This window comes from Diadema antillarum, unplaced genomic scaffold (genome assembly GCF_040938485.1).
Source record: "Diadema antillarum isolate AM-2024a unplaced genomic scaffold, OU_Dant_1.0 scf00000131, whole genome shotgun sequence".
Classification (NCBI taxonomy): Eukaryota; Metazoa; Echinodermata; class Echinoidea; order Diadematoida; family Diadematidae; genus Diadema; species Diadema antillarum.
In genome coordinates, this window is record NW_027271020.1 from 2,068,021 (window position 1) to 2,090,555 (window position 22,535).

At 38.1% G+C, this 22,535-nt stretch overlaps 1 protein-coding gene across 1 annotated transcript; it reads right to left on the bottom strand.

The window, feature by feature from the left end:
- Positions 1-1,132: 1,132 nt before the first annotated feature.
- LOC139720654 (hyalin-like) lies at positions 1,133-18,400 on the bottom strand. The gene is made up of 5 exons (XM_071632010.1): positions 18,187-18,400; positions 9,398-9,649; positions 7,990-8,259; positions 5,975-6,196; positions 1,133-1,263 (listed from the first exon to the last, which is right to left on the bottom strand). Exons 1-5 carry the CDS (start codon positions 18,275-18,277, stop codon positions 1,133-1,135), a joined length of 966 nt encoding a protein of 321 aa, XP_071488111.1. The 5' UTR covers positions 18,278-18,400.
- Between the last annotated feature and the right edge of the window lie 4,135 nt (positions 18,401-22,535).

Below are 22,535 nucleotides of genomic sequence, written 5' to 3' on the forward strand. Positions count from 1 at the left end.
TATTCTATCACACGATTAATTCCCGTGTGATTTTAAAGACACAAAAAAATTGTTACAAGAAGCATGCATTTATAAAGTATTTTGCGTATAACGGCAAGTCCGACTCATGGTCCTCATTAAGGGCCTATGTGAAAGCCAGGAAAACTACTACTAATGATATGCAACTGACTTGGGTCAGAGAGTACGGTGCAAACTTTATTTCTAGAATCGACCAATGGAATGTGGCTTTTCTTTTTCGTCAGAATTTATGAATTTAACTTACGTTATTTCTAAAATTCAATAGAGAATGAACGACTGTCTTGATAGTTCTTTCTAGACTATATGTTCCACTGCTGGTCCACTTTTAATGATTATGATGGGGGGAGGGGTTATCACCCCTTTTTAAAGCTATTTTTCACACTTGAAATGCAATCCAAGTTCTCTTGCAATCATTGTCTACGACATTAATATTTTGAGTCGTTTCATTTAACGACACAGAAGCCTTAATACAGAAGTATTATTCTATACACACGTATTCAGTCAATCAATGAGGAACACTGAACATCAAAGTACACATGTGATTGTCAAAATAAAAGAACCACAACTACCAACTCAAGGATATGTACTCAAGAAATGACCAACTACAGTACAATACCTTTACAATAGTAAAAATGTAAAACATTTTTGTTCTTCTATGTACTGTAATCATGATAATGTAACATAAATTTACTCTATGGAATGAAACGAAATTTTAGTTTCCCCCTATAGATGCCACATAAAGATATGCCTTTAGTCTTTCATATACCATACCATATTTCTTCTCTCTATATATAAATAAGCTTAATTTAACTCTTCTCTGATATAATTATGTTGATAGATATTCTCTTTACATTTTTGGAGTAGGTCAATATAAGTGCACACAACAAAATGAAAGACATTGGTGAAGTAATGAATGACCTCAACTCATTTTCCTGAAATACACGGAAGTTTTGCAGCAACAACGACATAAAACACCAAACTATTAAAGCTGAATGCCCTTTCTATAATTCCTAACAGCTCTTCTCAGGTCTCATGATGAACGGGTTATAAAATCACTAGGCAACATTCTTGCCAGAGCGTTATGATGACGTCATAGTCATAGCTGTATATGTCATCAGTCTTCGTCGGACTCTTCCGATGAGGAAGATGAGGAGGAAGAGGAGGAATCACTACCACTGCCAGATTGACCAGGTGCTGGAGCCGGAGTGGTGGGATCCGACGTCGTGGACGCCGCCGTAGTGGGAGCTGAAATGAATTCCATTCGAGAGAAAGGTATATTTACATGAGTATAGATAGGCATACAGAAAATGGGGGGGGGGGGGGGGTCCAAACTTTACTATGTCTAATTGATAAGTTGTCTGCTTTAATGAATTTTTACGGAATACAGTATGATATTTACAATGTTCTATTTTCAGCAGCAATATTGTATGTATGGAGTGATAATCATAAAATCCTGCACAAACAACGACAAACGACATAGCTTGTGATTCTTTGACGTAGTATATTATTATATACGTCACAGTGCAATAAACACGTTTTCGACAAGAACTTCATTATGCAATGTGATTATACATTCATAACACAAGGCCGTTAGGGCATTGCATATCTTAATCTTTCCATACCTACAATAATCATAATATATCATATTATATACAAGTGTCTGGCTAGAGAAGCTAGCGGCGTACTTTATATCTCGTACAGATATGAAGTTGCAATAGCATGTGCATAATCACTGTCCCAATATGGGTTAAGGTAGGAAAAGTGCAAATGTGACGAGACCCCCTATATAGGGAGCAGATTATTCATTTTTTTCACATTTTTATTCAAATTATTCAATTATATCTAATTATTCAAATTTCCATTCTATCTCTCTTTTTCTTTACGGAAGAAGGACATTGACCTGTGTGTTTCCTCGAACCCCCAATTCCCGTTTTATCAAAATCATCTTCCAATATCAAATGAAAAGAATCCGACTACATTAGCTAAAGAACGTAGGGAAGTGAGGTTAGTTCGCAAGTGGGATGTGGTTAAAGTAGACAACTACTGGCTAAGTTAGTGTCTGCGTATAGCACTAGAGCAGTGATTAGAAAGTTAGGTCTACAAATGCGACTATTACTATGCACTGTTAACATATCACAAGGAGACTCTATGTCTTTACGACATAGGACAATTACGTCTAGATGATACTGACATACCGGTATACAAGTAGTGAATGGTCACGAGGCGAAAGATAGAGTGGCTCTATTCAAGCCGAGTTGAATAGTGCGCCTCATCTTTCACAGAGTGCAAAATCTGTTTCCATTGCACGAGTAAAGACCATATTACACTATTTGTTTTATACAACACCTCGAACGTCAACAGATTTGGTACTCACAGATTCTTGAATTTAACACAGAAATGGCAACCATGGTAGCCTCACAGTCGCAGTCACCGTGTACGTACGTATGCGAAACGAAGTTGTTCACAAAAAATAAGTGACAAAAGTACGCGCTTGTAAGTGCGCTTTTTATCTTGTCGAAAGTATCTGAACTCAACTTTGGGTTCTTTGCAAACCATCATCTTTTGTCGTGGTGCCAACAATTTCGTCGATGACAACAGACGAGTATTGTGACTGACGGACAAATAACATGCTTAGCAACACGTTGACATTTTGCTGAGACAACGTTGACCTCAGGAGAGCGGACGTCAGAAGTTCATTCGTCAATAACGGAGACTTAACTCGGGATCCCCCCCCCCCCCCCCCCTACGTCACAGGCGTGCGCGCAACATCAGCAATCACCGGTGTGATTAATGACAAGGGTGAATGAAGAAATGTGTTTGTTTGTTGTTTTTTAGGTTGCCTTGAAATATTCTCTTTTACTGCAAACTTTAAGTTGCGACTGATTCCTAAATGTTCGTCCCTATTACTTGTACTGTCATATTATTGTGAGTCTTTCTTCTTTACGTATTCAAAACTAGGCCTATTCAAACAATCTCCCCAACATACATGTAGGACCAACATGTATACTTAGTAGTCCCATTCGCTAATATTAGTAGAAACCGATCTGATAATCTGAAAAAATAAGCATGGTTACGAAAAATAATCGTTTGACTTTAAGTCACTCCTTATCTATCACATGAGACTATCACTCACATTAAACCAATTTTTAGATTTTTATGAATACTTTCGCGAGGCTATTCTATCAACTCATCGGATATCGGGAAAGAAATCGGAGTTCCGTGTGTGGGGGAGTCACAACCCACGCAAGTAACAGATCCAGCTTTATTCATTCAATCGTCGCAAAGAGCAGGGTGCATAACTCAGTGGAGTGGTTCGCCCCAACTTCTTCAAACTGGATTACGTGAAAGACCTGCTATCAAGCAAATCTTTTAATCATTATGGAAAATAAAAATAGAAAAAAACAAATAAGCAAACTGGGAATAAGAACACAAGTTGGGAAATTATTGGGGGTCGCAGTTAGCGTCACTAGATAAAGGTTCAGTTATCTAAGACTCATATGCGCATGACATGTCAGCTATCGAAAGACAAAAGAGTATAGGAATATTAATTGGGAATAAAGCATAGTGATTGGGAGGGATGTATCATCGCAGAAAAAGTTGTTTCGCATCATCAGAATTGTTACTCATCAGGAATGTACCTGACCGCGTGGATGTGGCTGCAGCAGATACTGCGAGTGCAACCGTTGAAGACATTGCATCTACTTTCGTTACAACTGACGCTCTAGCTGTAAATGTTTGCCCAGCCGGGGTGCTTAATGTTGAAGAAGAGGATAGTGACGTCACAATCGTGGTCATACCGACAGTCGAAGCTAAAGGCAATGATTATAATGACACAGTGGAAATGGAAAACCACTCAAAGAAATACGAGAAGAACAGTGATAGTTTTATCAAAGTTCAACAAAATGCAGACATTAAGTCATAAAATTTTAAACTTTTTAAATGGTTTCATGAAATGTTTGCAGCGGACAAAATCTTTACGGCAGTGCAATCCCATTGTATAATTTTGTATGAAAAAAGAGTCATCGGGAACGAAATTTCGTTCTAACCTAACAGTTAAGTACATAAAGATATACAGATTATAATTTTGGGACCGGTATCTTTATTTCGTTGTTACGAGAATTTCGTCATAACCGTGTTTATGTTACAACGGGGTGCACTGTCTATAGGCCAATAATTAGTCGAGGTGATAATGATATTATTGGCTAATAACACTCCTCCCAGTTTGTACAAATGCTTTATCATAACGACTACGTTTTTCCCGACAATCTTCCCACTTCTTCTATGTATAATCCATTATTACTGCATGAATAATTCATTCGTTGACAAGTGATTTGCTCGACAGGAAGTGTAGAGGATCGTCTTGAAGTCAGTTGGATTGATTTGAGGCTAATATTGTCACCCCAACTAGTTTGCATAATTATGATAGCCGATTGATGTCACTTGAAAACATGGAAATTAAAAGTCAAATTCCTCGTAAATTTCCCTTTTCTTATCCTTCATAGTGACTCAACACATACTTTGTCTTGTTTTGTTTTGTTTTGTTTAGATAACTCAATTTATTACAGCAACCCAAACGTAGAGTGGTGTGGCAATGTTACAAGAAGTGAGAAAGTTGTCAGAAATTTGTAAAATTTAAGATGATGATGAGGATGTTACTATGGTTACTGGAGATGACTGCACTATAAAGTAATAATACTGTTCCAAGAGGGAAGGTTCTGCTCCTGCTAAGGCATATGCCATATCAACATATACAATTAATACAGTATGTCCCCCCCCCCCCAAAAAAAAAAAGAAAAAAAGAAATACAATCGGATTTTCGCATTGAAAACTTCCAATATGATCAAACTGTCTGAATGCTATTTCAAGGCCTTCAAGTACGACAGTATAACATCTTAGCTATGTTTCGCAGAAAACCCCATTCAGTTTGGTCACAGAGGAAATGATGTGGATCATTGTAAAGCAGGTCATGGGTCTGTTTCTTTCAATTTTAGCACTCAGGTGCTCTTGGAACTGCATATTAATGTGTGAACACAATGGACAGAACTTGCAGGGAAGGGATTCTCTACTTGCTCTACAAAAATCCGAATTTCTCTTTGACACCACTGAAGCAAATCGGATGGGGTTTTATGTAAGATTTGGGCAATAGGTTATAGTTTCATACCCTGAAATTGTATTTGGATTGACTCACTTATATTCTTATAGTTATCGTTGCGGAGGACCCGTTGTATTTCTTCTTCTTCTGTTTTGTTTGTTTGTTGTTTTTGGGGTTTGTTGTTTTGTTGGGGGGGGGGGGGGCATTGTACCTATGGCAGGCCTAGTGGCACTGTCAACGACAGATATGGCATAGTAAAGCTTCATGATATTCAACAACATCATCAACAACAACATCAGGGACTGGCAAGACAAAAATGCATAATGGTCCAAAATTTCATTTTTGAATAGTATGATATGAAAATCAGTGAAAAAAAAACATGGCACACGCTTCAGCAAATGTTCTTGAAAAACGAAACGGGAGACACCAAAATATACTGAAGGATGCCGAATTTTCTCTTGGAATTACTTTTGTGTCACAAGGGTTATTAAGGTAAGCAGATGGATTCAAGGACCTCCTTTTAAGTAGGATCACAGAATAAAACGCATCGTTTAATGTTTCGCCGTCATGAATTGATGGAAATACAATGCTTATTCACGAACGAAAACAAGATAAGATGTCATTGGACCTAACTTGGCTTTTTTGAAAGATATGGCAGTCAGAGTATGAGTAAGTCAAATTTCGAAGGCCAGTGAATGAAGCTCCATGGTTATGCAATCCCCAGACCAAATACAGAGCAAAGGTGTGTCTGTATGGTTTGCGTATGAATTAAACGAAATAATCAATGATTGCAGACGGTATGAAGAAACGACTTATTAACAGCGGCTATAGCTTGCTTAAAGCTGTGCTGTATGCTAAACAAACCTATAACTGTCACGTTGAACTCGCAGGACGCCGAATTCGACGAAGAATCTGTGACGTTAACAGTAACCGTTGTTGTTCCCAAAGAAAGGGAACTTGCTGGAGGGTCATAGGTCACCGTTGGGGATGGGTCCGCGTTGTCTGACGCCGTGGCTTCGGGGTAGACGAGGTTTGACTGTGACAACGTTGCGTCGGCCGGACAGATGACAGTAGGTGCCTCATTATCTAATAGCATGGAGCGATTCGAGACTTTAGATTACAATATAGACCCCAAAACTTTAAATAATGTTATACACAGCAGACCTGACTGAAAGGACAACAGATAAGAAGTCGTGTGCTACGAAAGCATGATGTTTATCAGTTTATCCTTCAAAATGAATACTACATGTATTATATACAAAATTAGATTGTTCTTGACATCAAGTATCCAACTTTAGTTTGTCCACCCAATTAACATGTGAAAAAGTAGAGAAAATCCTGCGCAATTACATTTGTCGTCGAAAATTAGATTAGCTTTGATACCACATCTCAAAATTTGCTTTTGTCAACATCGCCCCCCACCCCCCCCCCCCCCAAAGGGGAAAATTCTACGCATTTCATTGTCTGCGGCTCTATTACGGTGTGTGGTAGCATTGGACACATTATGTTTCCGCCATGCCGAAGCATTATGTATCCTTAATGTCGGGAACCATGAACATCCCCGAAGTTCGGCGGACTTTGGTCAATGGTATAGCTTACTCCCTAGGAAATTTACAATTGATTACCGTTTTAATCTTTCACAAAGTTAATTGAGGGGAACCAGTACCACCCTTCATTGGAATGAATACAGCCCATATTCCGGCTATAAACAAGGAAATACCCCATTGTCTACAGAGTACGAGGGAGTGACAAAATCCTATGGAGTAAATCATACTCTAGCTCCTATACAGACAACGAGAGTTATAAAATGACCTTTAGAATCTCTGCAAACTGATTGGTCAATATCATGAACATAATTTTTTTTTTTTTTTTTTTTTTTTGCTGGTCCACACTGAGCCTTGCGTCCGGTAAAATTTGACTTAAGCCATGTTTGACGTCGTAGTTGTACAAAAAGCATGATGGAAAAGAAAAAAATAAGGTTGAATTTCATGAATTTACAAGCCCATTTTATAAAACGAATGACGCGCAGGCCTAGTTCATGGCTCGGCGAAAATTAGATGCTCTCGTTTAACTCTGGCAACAGTCTAAAACCCACTCGCTGCGCTCGTGGATTCAAACAGTTCCAAAGTTAAACTCGCGCATCCAATTCTCACCGATTCACTTTGTTCTGTGCGCATCATACCATGATTATGACACACGTTATAGAGAATCATGATGCTCTCATAATCTCCTTGTTCTCTCAAGATTGGCACCTCCGACTTTTATTTTCCATCTTATATTTGGAGATAGATTTCATCAGACCGGAAACATTCCTTAACTCTGTACACACGAAAATAGAGAGGTATTTGCAGAATGCTAGAATAATGAGAACTTCAATTTAAACTAATGTATTTTTGACATTTAAGGAACTAGTTCTAAATCAACCAGATTAGTGAAGAACCTGTGATTGTTTTTTTTTACACAATTAACCCTAACAAGTATTTCGAAAATGATTTCGAAAAATTTGATAAAAAGATAATGTACGAGAACATGCACCACAAGGTGGTCTCTGGTTCTCTGTGCGTTAAAAGGCCATAACACTGAGACACAAAAGAGATAAGGATACACAATTTATGAATGAACTTAATCTGGGAGATATTATTTTATTTCTCTGTCGGGCATTTTGCAATTGGTAATTCTACCCCAATCCTCACTGATTCCACGCATTTGTGAAAATTACGAGGTGTTTTTCTTTTTGTATGTGTACATGAAATGTATAGATACAATAAGCAGAAGCGATAATATACACCTTCAAGAATCAGATAGGTATGTGTGTGTTTGTATGTTCGTGGGTTCATATAGAACACTCACAAAAAAGAATCAACACATGCTGTACAAACCTTCAACAGTAAGAGTGGAAGTGCACGTTTTACTAAGCACGTCGTCAGAGATCACGGTGGTAATTTGGTTCACGCCGACCGGAGCTTCGTTACCCACACCGACGTTAACGTCAACCATGACGCCGTTGTCGCCGATATACCGATAGTTAACCCCCGTCGTAAGAGTCACGTCGCCTGGGCCGAAAGTTGGGGTGTAGGTGTAGGTCGCCTGACCGGGACTCAGTGATACCGTGTCCGTCAGATCGGGACAGTTTACTGGTAACTCGGTCACTTGGTCCACAAGAGAGAGAAAGAGGGAGAGAGTGAGAGAGAATAGGAACGATGCGGTTACAGGTCCAGGGTTCTGTTCCATCGATACACGGGAACTATTCAACCAAACAATGAACCCTTAGGCCCGACCGAATTCACGAAGGAGGTACAATTGAAACCATGGTTTAAACCATGGACAAAGATCGTAGTTTTGTATGGGGCGCCAAGTGTCGCATGGCCTATTTCGTGACGAAATGACCATTTCGTTAACGAAATGATCATTCCATCGACGAAATGAAAAATGACTGATTTCGTAACGATATAGGCCATAACATGCGACACTTGGCGCCCCATACAAAACTACGGCCTTTGTCCGTGGTTTAAACCATGGTTTCAATTGTACCATCTTCGTGAATTCGGGCCAATGCTGGATGTTGGGAAAGTCAGTGTCCTATCAGATCTGGTCGGGAGGGGTATACAAAAACATTCAAGGTGTATTCTAGAACGTTGCAAAGTGGTTGCAAGATATTGTCCCCAAATGGCTGATTGATTGATCCCAAAATTGTCCTTGGATCAGCTGAACTGAACTAAGCACGTTGCTTTTTAAGCACGTTATAGCTGCAGAGAAACAGCCCCAAGATAATTAAGCTTTGTAGAATTCATCAACATCTCAACTCTGCAAATATACCAACACAGAATTAACAGCATTTAGGACTCAACCACACACGTGTGTTTAAATTGGGCTTTACTCTTTATACGATAATGTTGAAGGTCTGTCTCTATCATGGACTCCGACCGGTCCGAACATATAGTTTTTAATCCCGAAGCTAGATGCGGCCTCCTCGTAAAATGCACTTCATTCAAATGGTATCATAGTTCTTCCTTGTGTGTGCGTGTGTGTGTGTTTGTTTGTTTGTTTGTGTCCTTCAGAAAATTTAAGCTGTGTATTTTTTGTCCTGCAAGTTTAGCCTATAGCATAGGCCCTATACGGGTCATTCGGACGTGTAAGTCAGTCTGGAATAATTGTTGCGTTTTTGAAGAAGAAGGAGAAGAAGAAGAAGAAGAAGAAGAAGAAGAAGAGTAGACCAAAGGAACAACAAACAGACACAAGAATAAGCACAGAAATACGTATAATTCAGAAACAGTTGTTGATACCCACGTGGGTTGTTCACGGTGAAATTACAAGTAGCCACGTTGTCGCACAAGTCTCTGGCGATGAGGGTGACCTCTGTGTCTCCGGGTGGATATCGGTGGCCAAAGGGCCCGGTGGGCAAGCTGTATGAAATGCCGTTGAAGTCCGGGTTAACGTCAACATAGGTGTATCCATTATTCAGGGTCAGTCCGAAGAAGACGTTTACAAATGGTTGTCCCAGCGTAACGTCTGAACAATTTACAACAGGAGGCGTTGTATCTGTAAATCCAGATGAAATCACAGTAGTGGAGTGCCATGCGTAAATGCAGTGTAAGTGTGAATAGATCCCCCCAATAAAAACAAAGATATTTTTGCAGAGTGCAGATTGTCCACTTAGATGACAATTTGTAATCAAGACCTCACCCAAAGCACTTCCTTAACCATAAGCAGTACCCTAACTATAATGATAATAGCGATAATAATAATAAAAAATAATTATCAAACAACCATCGCACGAAACCAACACCCCTTTCAAAAACTAACAGAACAAAAAGAAATAGAATATCAAATATCACACGTGTGTGATTTGTACTGTGTAATACGTGAAATTGTACACGGCCCCGTCTCCGGCAATGAATAAGATTGGTAACAAACGTAATGTATGCTGCAAAATATCTATTGAATGTTGTATATCTAAGTAAAGAGCTTTTTTTTCTGTTGGTTATTACCTTCTATAAGTCAGGACGTGAATGTAATTGCTCATCTAAAACCGCAGATCACGGTAACGTATGTTACACGGCTTAAAGATACCTTACTATCAGTAACTGGTTTATATTTAATAATGATAATTTCGAATTGGATAACTGCAGTACGTGGCGGAAACTAATTATCAAATACACTTTATTAGTGATTATATAATCTGTTGCATTATCTATGACTAAATTGAAATTCAAAATTATTAATCAAAGAAAATATCTGACCTTTTGGGCCATCATCAATATATTACCGTAAAACATGTTAACGCATCTTACAGAAAATGTGAGACAAAAAACGGATGGTGGAAAACAGTATCCAAAGCCTGAACAAAACAATTGTTTTTTCATGTCTACAATGAACAATAATAAGTGTGCATGTAAACATGATTTTTAGAAGAATTTTGTTTGAATTTTTGTTTTTAGTACATTACACTGACAAGGTTTTTTTTTAAACCTATATTACAATCTCCCTCAAGGGGCCCCAATATATTATTCATTTTATTTCACTTTTTGATTTGTCCAAATTATGTATAAAAACTTGGCATGGAAAACTGGTTTTGTCACACATTCATAAACACATATTTACAACTACAAAAGAAAAAACAAAAAAAAAATTAATTACGTATAACATCAAATAAATATTCAACAAAATTACAGGGAACTAAAAATACATCATAACACAAACTATCATAATGTAGTGAACGTGCAAAGAGGGGATAGAATAGATATGTACATACACAGAAAACTATGTTAGAATTAACTGCTGCAAAAGATATAATAACCACAAATTTTACAACACCTCACTCTACAGACTACCCCAACATCATAATCCATAAATTATAAATCATAACACATATTGCATATAATTCCTCGCACCCCCCCCCCCACTTACACACAGCTGAGATCTGTCTCCTTTTACTGATGCCCTGACACGCCTGATATGCACAACCAAACAACTATCGGACTATTGCACATTAACATACAAAAAAAAACTTCCGTACATCTATTTACGTATATCAATCAAATGTCAGTGTACTGTGGAAGATCACACGATATTTTAATACAAAAAAAAAAATGCATTTCTATTAATACTACATTTCAGATACCATAAAAACCTTTTTTTTTTAGCATAACCACACAGGTACTAAATAAACTCTCATCGGGTGATTTCATAACGGAAGTAAGTATACGTACAAAACAAGAACTGAAAAACAAAACAAAATGATACTTCCGACTTTCTTTCCCCTAAATATGCGTTCAACTTTACTTGCACATGCCACTGAAAAGATGAGACGAAATAAACAGGTTCTCTGCTCTTTGATTTCTTTAAAATGCAGAAAGAAGAGTCAGCGACACCTAAACGAAAGAATCGCACCGATTTTTATATAATGGGTTTGACCGTACACCGTTTTTTCACCAATAATCTAATTCTAATTGGGATTTCATCTTTAGAGGTTGGCATATGTCATTATGAATGCAAGCTCATAACTTCCAAGCACGTGTCTCCTGGCCTTCCCGAAATTTTCGTTGCTGTTGTATATGTTATATTACTCTGCTTTTGCTGGATCTAAGGAACTTCGCCGACTGCTGACTTACACAACAGGTGTGTCACAATACACCGTGATATGTCACTCAAACATGCAACCCTCAGTACTCTGCGTGCCAGAGTGCATTTAAATTAGATTGGTACCCACCTGAACGTAATGAAACAGACGCGCTTATTCGTCGTCCCAAAATAGGAACGAAGCTTGAGCAGGGGAAAATAAATCCCAACGGGAACAACACCATCAACGACAAAAACATCACAAAACCATGATCGGTATTAAAAATAAAACACACACACACACACACAAAAAAAACTACTTCAGGAACCATGATAAAGCCTGCATTCATACTTCATTATCGACTTTGGCGTGGAATACCTAATTCATTACAAAGAAGTATGCCAACTATTTACACTAATTTTGTCTGCACGCGATGTTTAGTCATTTTCACTCGTCTATGATTACCATCATTTTTTTGGGGTGGGGTGGGGTGGGGCCAAGGGGTGCTGTTTACGGTTGAAAACAACAAGAACACGAGAGAATGCAAGCAAGAGTGACAACCCGTTATGGAAAACGGTGTAAAATGCAAATAGCATCGGTACGTGCCGTGAATGAGCCTTGATTATCATATTGTAAGGAAAGTTTCAATGGAGCTCAGCTCAAAGATTCTCTTTCCGAGTACACTGTGGACTAACAAATGAGTATATGAATATAAGAACGACCCAAGTCCATGGAGGATCATTTCGAGTAAACTAAAAAAAACTTCATATCTTTTTTATTTGTCCAATAATATTCTATTTAACTGTGATGGAAAGGCAACGTTGTATATACAAATTAGAACATATATTATTATGACAATTAACATTTACATTAATTGTGGAGAGGCCATTTTGTGTGGTGGACTTGGGTCGTTCTTTGATTCATATGGACTTGGGTCGTTCTTTGATTCATATACATGATATTCTGCTATAGAGATGGAGAAGGATGAGAGAGGGCGCTATTATATGAATGTAAGAATGACCCAAGTCCTTCATTCTTACATTAAAATAAGATTTAACTCATTCATTTCAGGCACTTCCGGGGGTAATTAGGATTTATCATTTACACACAAGATGAGTCCATGCATAAGCTACAATTTCCCATGTCAAACTGAATTTGGCCAAAAATTGGACTTGGGTCGTTCTTATATTCATATACTCAAATGTTGGCGTGAATATGGCGAATGAGCATTCTATTATAGTCACATCTTCGAGCATCACAAAAGTATCGTTGAACGTATTTCAATTTTCAATTTCAATTTATTCTCGTATTTCTCGATTAAAAACATATCAAAAGAATATGCCAATATGAAATGATACATGATATCCAGCTAGGAAGCATAATGAAATATTGCAAACACAAAGAACATAGTGGTAAATATATGAAAGTTGAAATCTGATAATAAATGCTTAACAATTTAATAGGAAGCTCGTGAAGCGGGTAGCAGGTCCTTGTATCAAAATTGAGAGTAAAGATTAAGATGTTGAGCAAGGGTACAACATAATTATGACCAAACATAGAAAAAAGAAACAAAAAAGAGAAGATAGAAATACTCGGGGATATAGCAAATTCTTCTCTAACATGTCTAATGCAGGTTTGGAGGTCGGATAAGCCACATTCTGCAAGCGGATGAACAGTTGTTATGATGGGATTATTAACAGTATAATATACTGATAATGATTATGGTATAGACAGAGATTATTAGAAAACATGCATTTTGTATCCTTTAATAGAAAAGACGGGGAAGTATTGAGAAGAGAACACATACACCAGCAAATCAAGAAAAATATTTTAAAAGCACCCCTAAAGAAGAAAAAAAGTTGAAGTGCTGCTACTTATTCAACAAAGCAAAAAGAGAAATATCGGTGTTTGTTTGTTTGTTTGTTTGTTTTTTGCACATGGTCCATATGAGAAATACTCGTTCAACATGGCATAGAAAATACCTATATCAATGAAAATAGTCTAGGGGAATGGTGGGGAAATGTTTATAAATGATCCTCATTTCCAAAAATGGGGGAGTGATTACGATAATCATGAAAAAAAAAATGAAAAACGACACGAGACTTACATTGCGATGTGAATGCGGAACTGGATTCCAATTCAATTCAGTTCAACTTAGTTTACTTCAATTCAATCTATTTCATTTTCTTCTTCCACAAACCATAAAAATAAAAACAAATCACAAATCTTGGGTGAATTTGTGAACTCTTATGTACTCAAGATCATTTGTGATTTGTCTTTTCTATTGCCTTGTAGAAGAAGACCATCAAATAAACTGAATTGAAGTCTCGTCACGAGTTTACTGTATCGTGGAAATTGAAGGCAATTATGAATCAACAGCATGATACGCAGTTACAAATCAAACTTCTCACATGTTTCATGATTCTACAGTGTGAGGAAAGACAAATGGGAGTCCACTAAATAGAAGAGCTTGTACATTGAGGACAACTCATGCAATCGAGTCAAAAAACTTACAAAGGAAAAATATGCGGTCGATATAAAAGAATTCCACATTGAAAGAAACGTGACATTTTGTGACTTTTTGTTCTTTTTTGAATGCGATTAGCCTGAATCATCATTGTCTGGTTTTATGTGTGTTCTTCTTTCATCTCCGTTATTGGAGATGTCATTTGTGCACACTTCTGGTGTGACTGCATACCTTCGGAACAGCGATTTTCCTATTCAAAAGGCATGGCCCACGGAGGCAATACAACAATGATGAACCCCCTTTAAAAGCTTGTAAAGGGAATCCATGTACCCAAAACATGCGTGTGAATACAGTAAGCCAATTCGTAATTAGCTCATGTGCACATTGATATAAATGACGATCCATTTGTCTGGGTTGTTCAGGCAGTTTCCTCGTTTTCAAAACGACGTCATATACATGAGATTGTCAGCCATATCTTAAGGAATTCATGTTCAAAAAAAAATATGGCAAGAATGGTCCGTCAACTATAAAATACATGAGGAAGCATCATTTCATTGTTTCGCATTAAACGCATTGAAAAACCATGTTTTCTCCTATCGCTATGAGATGCCAGGCTGTAGTAAACACTTTGTTGATGTCAGGTGGATGTGCTGGATAGCACCATTTATATAGAGATTAAAAGACCTCCGTGAACGTTAGTACAAATACAAGTAACTTTTTCTGCCCATCATGCCTAAAGCGGAAGTACGAACTGGCTTATTATCTCGCACGTGAATGCCAAAAAAAAAAAAAAAAAAAAAAATGAATCGTAAGAGCATAGTTTGAGGAAGTTTAGGGCAGTCGCTGAAAAGTTGTTAATGTCGTGTTTACATGTGCAGTTATTGCTGGACCACTTCATAACATCCCCACATATGAAGCGATATAAAGAAAACATAACCCCACAGTGTTCACGTTGATTTTTGTCTGTCCGTAACGCTACAAAAACTTCAATAACTCTTTGCTCTGTGCTTCAATTGCAATCAAACTTCGAGGGAAGAGGGGTCATACAAAGTTTCACATTTTATCAAATATGAAGGTCTCCTCAAAGTCAAAGCTCAAAGGCAGGGGTCAATGAACTTTTAGAGCCCAATGTTAAGTTTTTCTGGCGCGTTTCTATTATGGGTCATAACTTTTGATCCATAGGTCCGTTTGTGACTAAACTTGGATGGTAGATGTCCCTTGGGGAGTGGATGATCACCACAAGGTCAAAGGTCACAAGCAGGGGTAAACGAACCTTAAGAGCCCAATGTTAGGTTTTTATGGCGCGTTTCTATTATGGGTCATAACTTTTGATCCATAGGTCCGTTTGTGACCAAACTTGAATGGTATAGATGTCTCTTGGGGAGTGGATGGTCACCACAAGGTCAGAGGTCACAGACAGGGGTCAACGAACTTTAAGGGCCCAATGTTAAGTTTTTATGGCACGTTTCTTTTTTGCCATAAATTTTTACCCTTTTATATCTCTTTTCATCTGTTATATCTTTTTTTTTTATCTGTTACATGCCATTTGCGTACAATTTCTTGTACGCGAATGGGCGAGACACATTATGGTACTTGCCTTGTTATGTAAGTTACAACATGATTACTCATATTAAAGGGGAATTCCAGACGATTTTCATAATTTCACGTCATTGTAGTACATAAATCGGCAAATCCACGTATAATAAATTTGTGGAATTTACAGTGGTTCTTGAGCAGAGAAACAATACTTTGAAAAACCTTAAACAAATTACACTGAACAAGGATGATGACATAGGAGGCTCGCATATTTCAGAAATGTAGCAGTGAAATTCCATTACAATTCCGCTTGCTTGCGAGTTCACCTGTGTATGATTTATGCATGCCTTCTTCTTTTGTTCTGTTTCCTCGAGCCCCAAATCATGCATTTTTATGGTGACTCTGCCATATCATCATCCATGTTCATTGCAATTTGTTATAAATTTCGAAAATATTATATTATTATTCTTCATCCCAATTATCATAGATTCTGGAACTTTGTCCTCAGTCTAACTAATTCATAGTTGTTAAAATGTAAAAATCTGAAAATCATCCGGAGGTCTCCTTTAATACTAAATCTGATCACAGTTACCTGCCTTGTAACTCTGAAAACGGTACATGCAACAGGTAAGTCAAGTGCTTTTTTATCACGCCATGAAAACGGGTGACTTTCGTTATTCCGAAACACACACATTCGCAATACTATTAGTTGATTTTATTTTGTTAATCCAAAAGTGAAAAAAAAAGTTCGTTAATTTGACTCTCAGTGACGATATTCCGAAGGTTGGTTGATCAGAAAATGGTCAAACACTGTTCTTTTTTCCCGAAGGACGGTTAATTTTTAAGAGATGTCAAAAAAACATGCAATTCTTAGGGGTATCAAAAGTTTATTTGATGAAAATTGGTGTTGAAATGGCTGAGATATCCAAAAACAAGATGAAACAAAGAGATCCTAATAAAAGGTGTGGGTTGTCGCCTTTTATTATCATCACTTCTTTGGATATCTCAGCCATTTGAAACCAGTTTTCATGAAATAAACGTTGAATCCTTCTTTAAATTACATGCTCTTTCATATTTCATAAGAGCCGGCTTTCTCATTATCTCACTTGGGAATGTTCAACACATAAATTCCCCCTCAACCAGTACTGTACAGTCCTTTTAAAGGGAAACATGCGGAAATACGAACCTTATTCTATTTTCGGAATAGCGCATTTTTTTTTTTTTGCAATGACATCTACGGAATAACGATCTGTAATCACATGAATATATGTAATCACATAAACAGATGTGAATTATATATATATATATATATATATATATATATATATAGATATATATATTTATACTTTACGTCCTCCACCCCCCCCCCAAAAAGGAACAACCTCAGCTACTATTGTTTTCAAACTAGTGAATCAATCCATATACAAGTTCAGAGTATGAAGCTCATTACCCACATCTTGCAGAGAACCCCATCCGATTTTCTTCAGAGGTCAAAGAAAAATGAGGATCTCCAAAAAACATGTCAGGAGTCCCTTCCCTCCAAGTTCTTCCCATTGTGTTCATACATTAATATGCAGTTCGAAGACAATCCAAGTGCTAAACTTGGAAGAAACAGATTCAAGACATGTTTTAATTACAACAATCAACATTTCTTTGTGACCACCGGATCAAATTGAATGGAGTTTTCTGCAAAATATAGCTAAAATTATTCTAGACCCTTGAAATAGCATTTGATAGTACTAGTGATAGTAATATGATAATAACGCCACGATAGAGATATATAGATTATATTTATTATTATTATTATTATTATTATTATTATTATTATTATTATTATTATTATTATCATTATTATTATAGAGGAATGCATTAAATGCCAATAGGTGTTTAATGAAAATCCAAATATTTGGAGACCTCCCTCTTCATCAGGGATGAAAGTGCTAAAGATTTTAGGCACTTTCATCCCTGACCAAGATGAAATTGACGTGTTATGGCAATAAACTGATATGGTCGAACATTGGTGAATATATGATCAAAATGGATGGACGCGTAAATGCATGGGCGCGACATCGAAGCAGGACATAGGTAAATGAAAGGCCTATAGATAAGGAGGGAGAGGTGGGGGAGCGAAGAGGAGGGGTTCGAAATGAGGTGTTGGGATCTCTGCGGGCAGGGGAATGAAGGGAGGGGGGGGGGTACTCTTCTTGGGTACACGTAGGCCCTACTATACCTCAGGGAGGTGAGAATTACCTCCCTGGTATTATAATATGAAGAAGCTTCAATATCCACAGCAAGTGAAAGCCATGACTGTCAGATAACTTGTAGTGGTGCATGTATTGATAACTATCTTGTTTTTAGAATGCAGTGGCGAAGAATTTTTCAAAATAAAGACGGGAGGGTAAATCCTGTCGTGTGGAGGAAAGATCGGCAGACATAAGCGCGGAATGAACAGATGACGTGATAGAAAAACAAATAAACATACGAGAAATATAAATATTCGTAGTTTACACCTACCTGTGCTACAGTCTTGGCCTTGTGCAGAGGAGCAAACGGCGAGGAGGCCGCATGCCAGTATCAGAATCTTACCAGCCATCGATGGCGACATGAAAACCCGAGCCCGCTATAATGTTGCTTTCTTCGAATTCAGACCTGAGACCTTTCAGTCCGCGCGTACCTACGATGACCACGAGTGTTTTTGAACACGAAATATCACACGAGCTGTTGTTCTTATATCACTGACGAGTTTGTTACTTTTCAAGAATCCAGCTTTCGCGTTATTTATGATGGGCTGTACCAGGTGAACATCCTTATATCCACCAAAGGGCAGCCACAGCACGTCCGAATGTACATGCTCTGTGCGGTTAGTCTTGCAATATGACAGCTAGACTTCCGCCAACGTCGAAGGGTGGGCGTGTGGAATCTGTAATGTATGTGTGTATGACTGTGTGTATGTTAGCGAGGGTGTAATGTGTGTTTATTTGAGCGTCTTTTTTTTTGTAGTGATGATCTTTATTGGCTTTGTATTAATGATCATGGATTTAATAGTTGTTTAGATTTGAACGCCTCCATGCGTCACAGTGATGACGTATCACAATTATATAGATTTACCTCTGTGGAGAAATCCGAATTTACTTCCGATAGAAGCAAACATTTGCTCTTATAACTATCCTTATACTCGCTAACCGCTAGTAAAGGTTGGTCGTGGTGCTCTCTCTTCAAAGAGCGCGTTGACTTTTGGCTTTTTATGAGCTAAAATCCTTTGTTGCATTCACCTTCGATCAAAACACTGTCATTGAGTAAAATCGCTCAGTAACCTTCTCATATTTTCTCCCATTCCATGATATCGTTATTACGGGTAAGGTAAAAATGACAACTCGAGTGCCATGAAAAACGAAAGGTTTTTTTTTTCCCCTGAAAGGAATAAACTTTCAAGCATTTGTATGAGCAAAAAAAAAGTGTTGTTTTGTGTGAATTTGTTTTGTGTGAAACAGAAATGTATTTAATGTTTTTCATTGTTTGTTACATGTTTTTTTATTGTGACCACTTTTTACACCGAAGCATATACGCACCGTTTTCCCGGTAGCACTACGAACAGTTCTAGGACAAGCATACCCCCTGGACATTTATCCCAGACCCTTCCCCTGACCTTAACCCTCATCCTAATTCTGCGGCTAATTCCAACCCTAACCCAAATTATGACCTTAACTCTCACCCTGATCATCACACTAACCCCATCACAAAGCGGTATTAGCCAGAGGTAATTGTCCTCGGGGTTATTGTTCAGTTCATTTCAATTGATATTTATTTCCATTCCACTCATTCACAAAAAAAAAAAAAATCGTAAAAGAATGCAAATATATTACACAATCATTATTTCATCTGATACGCTGTGAGCACAAATTTATTGGAAATTTCGTGACAATTAGAATAGTAATGCTGGAGCTTTGCGGTCACACTCCAACTCAAAACCGAAAAATTAGTTATACAATTGTATTCGAGTTATGGGCATGCGCAAGAGGCTTGGCGGTTCGCCGCGCTGATCAATGCGCATGAGGCTTTATTGGCGGTTCGCCGCGCTGCACGCATCTGTGATAAACAATCATGGAGTTGAGGTGAGACGGAACATCTCTCTGAATTTTTGGCTGCGAATCCACTGAAGAATCCATGTTAAATCGAGTGGACGTCACATGATGCTGTCACAAATTGACTAAGGATGACGTTCCGAATGACTATTTTACAAACAGCAAACATCACACTGAAGCTTTTTAAGTCCGTACTTCGGTCTGAAGTTTCTTCGGCTTTGTTTCTGGAAGATTTTAGAAGTGTTGTTGTAGATTTTTATAATCACCTGAATAGATGAGCCTCAACATTTCGGCAGGAAAAAAAAGTAATCATACCTTGTTACGCTGCAGTATAACTTTAAGAGCATTTATGACCCTGTTTTCGGCATGAATTCTCTCTTTACACGAAGGACAACATGAGAATGGAAAGGAGTTCCCTTTAAAAAGTGCACGTGACGTTTGTCTGATGGGCCTCTTTCAAGCCAATCAATTATAGCTCGCCGTCTGTCACTTGCTGTCAGAGCAGTCCGACAGGAGATGAGGTCAAAGAGCACCAACGCAGGGGGTTTAAAGCCACGTTTACCATTTCCAGATAAAAAAATAAACAGCTTTAGTGCTTCACTTTCTTTTTTCTAAAATGTGAGTTAGGGATAGAAACAACTAATGTAAACATGTTAATCAGTATAATCAACGATAAGTATTGTTTAATATACAAAATGAGAACAATAGATTTGTCAAAATTGCTCTCTAAAAAAAAATCGTCTACAGTTATGATTTATTGAGAAAATAATATGATAATGTGATATTTCCCTATATTTAAGGCTTTTTGCGAAATTTTATGTGGTAGGATATGATTTAACTAACCTATGAACATATGCATCAAATGTGATAACTCGAGCATTTCTTTTAGATCTCTGCTCCCTGATCCTTGATAGACCAGGAGCTGGCTGCTGGTCAATTTACCCCATCAAGCCCAAAAGGTTTGACCCCTCAAAGTTACTGGGGCCACCCCCCTCATTACAAAACTGGGCGTCAGCCTGATACCTGAGGGCGGGGTCGTCCACCAGGGACCCCCCCAAAATGGCCCCCGGCGGGTGTAATTTACCCCATGGAGCCCATGGACCAAACCTGGTCTAAAAGAATGGCCTAGGGGTGTACATGATAAAAATATAAAAACTGACAAAATATCTGGTCGGGAAAGGGGTTGCCAGACCGTCCCCCCCCCCCCCCCCCCCCCCTGGGCCCCCCCTGGCGGGTGTAATTTACCCCACGCAGCCCATGCACCAAACTTGGTCCAATGAAAGTACTATTGGTGTACATAATGAAAATATAAAAACTGACATGATATCTGGTTGGGAAAGGGGTTGCCAGATCCCCTCACCCCCCCCCCCCCCACCACCGCCCATTACGCCCCTTCGTGGGTTTAATTTAGCCAACAGCACCCATGGATCAAATTTGGCTGAGGGAAAGTAGGCCCCACTATGGGTGTGCAAAAAATAAAGATAAAAGCTGACAAAATATCTCACTTACAAAGAGGAATCGAACATATCCCCTACCTTTGCTACCCCCCCCCCCCCCCCCATTTTTTAGTGTGAAGGGCCTATACGGTTTGGAGAGGTATGAATGAGCGTGTCATAAAAAGTAATAAATGGAACTTCTTAAATTAAGATGAAGTTATGACAACAGAAGCATTGTGTGTGTATATATATCCACATGCCCCATCCCACTCCCTCCCCAAAAGAATGGAGTTATCAATATCTACACTAGAAACATACTCAGACAGTGCAGACCTTTGCCAAGCAGCTCATTTCCACCCATCCACACATGCTAAAAACTGCCAAATTTCCCATATAAAAGCCTTTTGCTTTTAAATGCCATCAACTTCCAGCTGTGTGGTAGTGCATTATACCTTGAGCACATGCCTTTACCTTTAGTGCGCATGTATGCCAACCTCAAATTCATGCAGCTTGAACTCCCAATTCCATTGATCTCATCTGCCATAAGATAAAAAATCATCAAAATTTCATAAAGATTCCCGGATCACTACCAAAATTTATATTTATCATCTGTTTTTAAAATGTAATTGTGTTATTATCATCTTTTCATACAAGCTTCATCCAAATGTGTTCTCAACCTTTCAAGTTGTTTTGCATATAAACAATAATGCAGACAATACTATATAAGTAACATAAAACCTCAAGTGGCAGAAATAATTACAACTGTATCCAACATCCTACAGTTCAACTGTGTTACCATGCATGTGGAGCAAGCTCATGTACAACAGTACAAGAAACTGTATACCTGTGATACAAAATTGTACATGCAGTGGGTGCATAGGCCATAGTGTGGTTAATTGCATACATTATTTGTATGTTGTATACATTTTACTTGTTGCATGCAATTATACATTTTGAAGATCGGCAACACGTGTATCATCAGTCTGCAAACAATAAAAAGGCGGTGTTTTCCTGTTCTGGTAAGTGAACTGGGCTTTCCTATTGCAGGTACTATACTGGTAGGCCCCTATGACAGTAGTACATGTATTTCATCACTGGATGACAATTGGTGTCAGTAACAGAGCAAACAAAGAAAGGTCAAGAGTCTAGATCTTGGACTAGATCTAAGTCTCAAATATGCTATGATATGGCTAGATATCTAACGTTAGACCTATATTTCCTATACATGCTGTAGCTTGTAGAGTAACTAGTACTATTGGCGAAACCAAATGAACTGGAACAGGGGATGGATTATCAGCGAGATGTAGTGCATTATGAGTCATAACTGAAAAACCAATAAATAGAA